Genomic DNA, 7284 nt, shown 5'->3' with positions numbered 1-7284 from the left:
GCCACAAATAACCCAACAGAACCACCATCCAGTTCCCTCCACTTCTCTTGAGGGAGTGTTAACTGCAGCTCACTGACTAACCGACCCCTCTCTTAAATAGAGCAAAAGCTGTTCTTAGAAGGAGAAATGCTGCACTAAAACCACTCATTTCTCCTGCGTTCTAAGCAACTCACACCGAGAAACAATGTATAGAGCACTTGGCTTACGGCGATCAGTACAAACCTTACTACAACAACACTCCTCCAATCCCTCTTCGATCCCTCGTTTCCAAGCTCTGAAAACCCTAACTGCACTCCCTCAAGACCTTTTTAATCCTAATCCTAACACTAGGTTCATCCGTTCATTCTCTTCTTCCCCATCCTCCTCTTCTTCCGATGCCGAAATTCGCAAGTACTTGGGATACTTTGCTCTTCTCCTGGGCTGTGGCATCGCCACTTACTATTCCTTCCCTTTCCCTGAAGATGCTAAGCACAAGAAAGCTCACCTCTTCCGATACGCTCCACTGCCGGAAGATCTCCACACGGTTTCGAATTGGAGCGGGACCCATGAAGTCCAGACAAGGGTTTTTCTGCAACCCGAGAGTCTGGAGGAATTGGAGAAGATTGTGAAGGAGGCGAACGAGAAGAGGCAGAAGATTCGGCCTGTTGGATCGGGGTTGTCGCCGAATGGAATTGGGTTGCAGAGAGCTGGAATGGTGAATTTGGCATTGATGGATAAGGTTTTGGAGGTGGATAAGGAGAAGAAAACGGTTAGAGTTCAGGCGGGTGTTAGAGTGCAACAGCTTGTTGATGGGATCAAGGAGTATGGGCTTACATTGCAAAATTTTGCGTCTATCAGGGAACAACAGATTGGTGGAATTGTTCAGGTACAATTCTCTCTCAAAATTTTGTTGATGTGAAGAGTTCTGTTCACACGAACTGATTCTATTATAATTTTATTAAAAGTAAGTTCATTTGGTGATCTGAGAATTTTGTGTACCATTTCGGCTCTATGAAGTATGCTTTCATGGATTTCATGTTTTGCCGTGCCACATTATTGATGGTATCACTGACCTGTAGAAAGAAATTTGGTCCCAAGATGGTTTAGTTACCTTCCCACCGGAACTCTAAATTACCGCTAAGGCTTAAATTCTGTAATTTGCTTAGTGGATTGGGTTTTACAAAGTATGTGTACACCAGATGCTGATACTGTGCTAACATACTTTTGAGTTTAGATTCTTTAGCAAAGGGATATTTGCTTTGTCTGTTTTAATGCATTTTCTAAGAATTTGTGTCCATTGAAACAATGATTCTTTTAGAAAATGTGATTGACCGGCATTGATAAGGAATTTATTATGTGAGAAATTATTAGGGAATGTTACTCGATTTGTATCCATGATGGGAAAGTGATTTGTTATTATGTACTTGTTTAATTTTTCATTTCTTAATACATTAATTTGTACTTCGGTGCAAAACATGACATGCATGAGTATGCTGCTAAGCTTCCTAAATATGCAGCTGTAATTTATGCTAACATCTTTGAATTCATTTGTTCATCAGGTGGGTGCACATGGTACTGGTGCAAGATTGCCTCCCATTGATGAGCAGGTCATCAGCATGAAACTGGTTACGCCTGCCAAGGGAACAATAGAGATTTCAAAAGAGAAAGATCCAGAACTGTTTTATCTAGCTCGCTGTGGTCTTGGAGGGCTTGGAGTGGTTGCTGAAGTCACCCTCCAATGTGTTGAAAGACTTGAGCTTGTGGAGCACACATTTGTTTCAAATATCAATGAGATCAAGAAAAATCACAAGTAACTAATCTCTTAATCCTTGTTTGGTATCAAATGTTTGGTTTTTCTTTCTTTATTACCAAGTCAAGGAGTGGTTTTAAGAATCATATCTGTCCATTTCACATATGATATTACACAATTGAGTGTCCCATTAATTCTCCCAGGAGTCACCATCTTTTTTCTTTCATTTTTGCAGGAAATGGTTGTCTGAAAATAAGCATGTGAAATACTTGTATATTCCATACACAGACACAGTTGTGGTTGTAAGATGCAATCCTATTTCAAAATGGAAAGGCCCACCTAAGTTCAAACCCAAGTATGGGAAAGATGAAGCTATCCAGCATGTTCGTGACTTATACCGGGAGTCTCTCAAGAAGTATAGGTAGAACTTTAGAAGTGTATCTTTTATTATTCTAATTTCAAGTGTTAAAATAAATTAAATTACACAAACAAAACTAATGATTGCTTTATGTTTCCTTTATATGTTTATTTCAAGTTTGTTTCCTCCAAACAATGTCTTTTATTTTCTATCTAATTGTATATTTAGGAACTTTTCCTTATTTTCCTAATTAAGTGCTAAGCTCAAGATTCTATTTTCTGCAATATATCCATTTAGTGTGGTTTTTGATTTCTGTTTTCTTTGTTGTTAGATTTGCCTTTTAAAAGATCTGTCTCCAAAATCTAGTTTATTTGTGTCTGACTTAAATGAATGTATTCATTTATTTGTTTATTCTATCTGCTCTTAATATTTTAGTTGATCTTTTTCTTTTTTCAGAGTTGAAGAAACTACAGCTAAATCTCCAGAAAACGACGAACCAGACATTGATGAGATGTCATTTACAGAGCTCAGGGATAAACTTCTTGCACTTGATCCTCTCAATAAGGACCATGTAATCAAAGTCAATCAAGCAGAGGCTGAATTCTGGAGGAAGTCTGAGGGTTACAGAGTGGGTTGGAGTGATGAGATTCTGGGCTTTGATTGTGGTGGCCAGCAGTGGGTTTCAGAGACATGTTTCCCTGCAGGAACCTTAGCAAAACCAAACATGAAAGACATAGAATACATAGAAGAGTTGAAGAAGCTAATACAGAATGAAGGGATACCAGCACCTGCTCCTATAGAGCAGAGATGGACGGTTTGCAGCAGAAGCCCCATGAGTCCAGCTTTCAGTTCTGCAGAAGATGATATATTTTCATGGGTAATTTCATTTCCATTTCCATAAATCTTGTTCCTGTCATGACTCATGATTGGACAATCTATCTTGCTTTGTGTTACTGCCTAGACAAATCTCATCCTTTGTCTTTGTTTTTTGAGTCTATATATTAATATGTTCTTTTTTCAGTACCTAGAAATATGCTTTTGAAATGCAACTATATTTGCACCCCAGAATCTGGTGGCAACCTTTTGAAAACCAAAACCAAAATCCATATTTATATCACAACCTTAGGAATTGCAAACCATCATGGGTTTAGTATTTATGGATGCCATGTGATCTAGCAAGAGAAATATGTTCTATGCTATGTATATGTTTTACTAGGTTCAGAAAATAGATAGAATTGAATAATAAAATCCATAGCTACATTACCTGCTTGTGTCTCTGCTTTCAGGTAGGCATAATAATGTATCTTCCTACAATGGATGCTCGCCAGAGGAAGGAAATCACGGAGGAATTCTTCAACTACAGACATCTAACGCAGAAACAGTTGTGGGATCAATACTCTTCTTATGAACATTGGGCTAAGATTGAGGTATGAACTATGAATTGCATATTGGATTAGTTCCTCCTTGGGATTCACAAAATCAAGTTTAGATCACAAAAATGAAAATATCTGTACTTTAGTGATAAAAAGATGTATCAATTCTATTAAACCTGTAATTCCATTATCTTTTTAGAATTTTGCTAGAAATTACTTGAACTCTTGGTGTATATAGGGTGCATGTTTCATTTTGAGAACTTTGGCCCCATTTGGTTTGCGGGAATAGGGATCTGGAATCGGAATCAAAATGGGCTATTCCGATTCCAACTGTTTGGTTGAGCGGAATTGGAATCCCATTCCCGTTCCTGCTGGAATGGCATTCACCCATTTGAGGGAACGGCCATTCCCTGCCCCTCCCTTGGGAATGAAATCTCATTCCAGCTGATTCCGATTTCCATTCCCATTCCTATCTGAACCAAACAGACAATGGGAATAGACCATTCCAATTCCGATTACGATGGATTCCGATTCCGATTCCGGCTGCATACCAAACGGACCCTTAGTCTCTGTTCTGTCTTGAGTATTGATAGCAAGTTGTCCAGGACCATCAAAATGAATCACTTTCTATTCTGGCACAAAAAATATCCAACATTACCATTGAGATCCCTGCAAAAATCTAGGCAGGATCTTTTTCTGCTTCTCTCTCACTTTTTTCTTATTCTTTTTCTTTTATTTTTATAAGCTGAAAAGATGGGCTACACAACATGGTGGGTAGCCCTTCCCCAGGAATCATAAAAGCAAATGAACAAAGACGAAGAGTCAACCCTACCACTTTTACCCCCAATCAACCCATGACCCTCGTTAGCTTACCAATCAGCAACAGCATTTGTCTCCCTATAAACATGAGAATAGATAACATTAAGCCCTCTCCTCCTACCAATAACAAGACACTCTCTTATAATGTTATCAATACTCCATGGGGGTTTAGCTAGACCCGAGAGACTGTCTACTAATAAGAAGACACTCCTTTAGGATGTTAGCAATGTTCATTCTTTTGCTGACGTGATTGGTATAAGAAAGGAAGGAAAAATTTGGATCAAGCTGAGTTGATATATTCTTATTATTATATTCTTGTTCTTGTCTATTAATGTAATATTTTTTTTGCTTTTATTTGTGATTATCTAATATTACATACATGTATGCGTAACCTAATGGGCTAATTTCTACTTCTCTAGGTTCCAAAGGATAAGGAAGAGCTTGCGACACTCCAAGCAAGGCTGAGAAAGCGGTTTCCAGTAGATGAGTACAACAAAGCGCGAAGGGAATTGGACCCTAACAAGATCCTGTCTAATGGCATGGTTGAGAAGCTATTCCCATTATCAGAAGCCAACTGAGACTCGTTCTTCTGCACTAGTGGCAAAGCACATATTCTCTTTTCATTCCAATGAAGCGTAATGAATGTAATATGTACTTGATTCCTCTTGGTCATTTCTTTGGTTTAGTGAAACCATTTTGGAGGGAGCTAAGTGCATCTTCTAGCTCCAGGATAAGATTGGGTTTGAATATACATTGAAGAAGTCCTGGGATCAGAGGAAAGGTGTAATTTGTTGCTTTTAGCAAAATAAAACAAAGTTCACTCTCTCTCTCTCTCTCTCTAGATTTGCAGACTGCACGCCTGCACCTTTGATGTTGACGTGCAAGGTGCAACATCAGCGGCTGCGATCCATGGGTCTTCAAGAGCGACTTTGGTGGCACACCTGACACCTCCAACATCCACTTTGCACAAGTATTGAATTCATGCCACTTGTCAGATGGATGGATAAGTTCTAGTGGGTAAGCTCTGGTACAAGCACGAAAATGAGAAACTGCATTACATATATTTGCATTTTGAAGTTCATTTTCGCAAGTACTATTGGCTATTGGATTCAATATGCTCTACAGAACACAAATTTGTGGCTGAGGCAAAAGAGTCTTTGCCAAATGAAACGCTACCTGTAACTCGTAAACATTAACTATTAATCGACAGTTCGGGAAGAGTTGGCGACTTTGGTTAACGAGACATTAGAATTTAGAACTCAAATTAGTTCGGATGGTCTATACTCCATAGTACATGAAGCCTAGTGGAGTAAGACCGAAGAGAATCTTACTCTGTAGTAGTCTTTGAAATGCTGTAACCATAGAAGTATAAACCCCATCGAATCGCAAAGGGATGGGAACGTGATGTTCGGGACTTACGCTAACTGCAATGCAAATCACATTCACAGCTGAAAAACACAAATGCAAAAGCTGAGGCTCACATTAGCCCGTAAGAATCATGAATCCCATTTTAGCCCAACCAGGAACTTAGACACATTACTCTCCATGTTTGGATTGCTAGAGAATTAAGAGAGGAACAGAGAATTATATTGTCTGAGTCTGATCACACATTTTTTTTTGATAGACCAGTCTGATTCACACTAGCAGCAGAGAAGACAAAATTCACATAATCCTCAAATCCAGGTAATTTGTATATGGAAGGCATAGTTGCGAACTCCCAAGTACGGTTTCATGATAGAAACATGCTGCTACCCAATGGGCACAAAAAATGCCTTCACTTGCTACATATTCTAAACTCTAGCATTCAGCCAATTGTCATTCAGTCATCACAGGCTTATTCTCGCTTGCTTTAGGCTTCTGTTCCTTAGGCTTTTGTTCTTCAGTTCTCCTGGAATTACCCACAAAACATGTACAACAGTTAGGACACCACAAGAAAAATCATAAAAGAAAGAAAACTACTTTAACGCAGTAATCATGCAAAAGTATTTCGTCTCCCAAATAATGTGTTCTCACAATGTGTCTTTTGTGCCTTTTATCACCGTGTCTCTGTGTGAGATGTTGGGGGGGGGGGGGGGATTATGAAATTTTAGAGCTACAGCTACTCAAACAAAATGATTGATTGAGGAAACAAGATGAACCCTCACATAACTCAAACAAACTTAAGAGTAAAACAGAAATGGTAAATATGTATATATATCCAAATACTTCCTGTTGTGTCAGAAAAACATGATGTTTGCATTTCATCCAATGAAACCTGTAGCCAGAGCTATCCAGCTTGTTCTCCTAAAAAGCACATTTGAACTTGAACTTGTTGATAAGGTCGAATAAAGAAAACCAAATGCAAACTTTCAGAATCAAACATTAGAACAGTCTCTTTATCACATTACAGAGTAAAAAGAAAACAAAATAAAGATAGAAAGGTCCAGCTAACAGTATAACTGACGAGAGAGGGAGAGTGTGTGTGTAAAAATACCTCTTATCAGAGGCCCCGCCCTTTTGGCTGAGGAAGGATCTGAAAAGAGGGGAGTTCACGTCGTAGATCATTGTGTATGGTCTCAGAGGTCCAAGCCAAGATAGAGCTCGAGAAACCCTAATTTTCTGGTTTTCGCATATATTTCGATGGGGTTTATGGTCGGTATATGTTATATACGAAAAGATGAAAACAAATACGAAGAACGGAGGAAGTGAGGAATGAGTTCTCCAGAATCGGGTTCGGGGCGCCTTAAAAAAAATCGGGTTCGAGGCGGGGATCATATTCGCCGTCGCCGACTTCGATCCCCGCCGGGGATAAATGAAAGGTACGCAAATTACCAATAGCTTCCGTGAAGTTTCTGAGATTTCGGACAGTGCAGACCCGTTCGAACAGCGGAGTCAATGCAAGGCTATAAAGATTGTTCGAATGAGCCTTGCGCTGACTGAATCCGGTTTCGGACTGTTGCTGAAAATTTTCCTAAAGTTCAGTAATTGCTATCGTTTCTTTACACAGTGGCAAGTAGATCCCGAGT

The 7284-nt window shown here is 39.2% G+C and overlaps 1 protein-coding gene and 1 long non-coding RNA gene across 2 annotated transcripts; one reads left to right on the top strand and one right to left on the bottom strand.

The window, feature by feature from the left end:
- GLDH (L-galactono-1,4-lactone dehydrogenase) lies at window positions 1-5104 on the top strand. Its single transcript, XM_088954808.1, has 6 exons — window positions 1-865; window positions 1539-1789; window positions 1965-2150; window positions 2544-2964; window positions 3374-3514; window positions 4699-5104. Exons 1-6 carry the CDS (start codon window positions 185-187, stop codon window positions 4855-4857), a joined length of 1839 nt encoding a protein of 612 aa, XP_088810934.1. The 5' UTR covers window positions 1-184; the 3' UTR covers window positions 4858-5104.
- An 828-nt stretch (window positions 5105-5932) lies between these two features.
- LOC148845116 (uncharacterized) lies at window positions 5933-6888 on the bottom strand. The gene is made up of 3 exons (XR_016102587.1): window positions 6753-6888; window positions 6485-6562; window positions 5933-6167 (listed from the first exon to the last, which is right to left on the bottom strand). It is a non-coding gene; the product is annotated as an uncharacterized LOC148845116 (long non-coding RNA).
- Between the last annotated feature and the right edge of the window lie 396 nt (window positions 6889-7284).

Source organism: Nelumbo lutea, chromosome 7, assembly GCF_056320005.1.
Source record: "Nelumbo lutea isolate HS-2025 chromosome 7, American lotus-T2T, whole genome shotgun sequence".
NCBI classification, from domain to species: Eukaryota; Viridiplantae; Streptophyta; class Magnoliopsida; order Proteales; family Nelumbonaceae; genus Nelumbo; species Nelumbo lutea.
The sequence above is the reverse complement of the archived record's forward strand: the minus strand, read 5'-3'. Positions and strand labels throughout refer to the sequence as shown.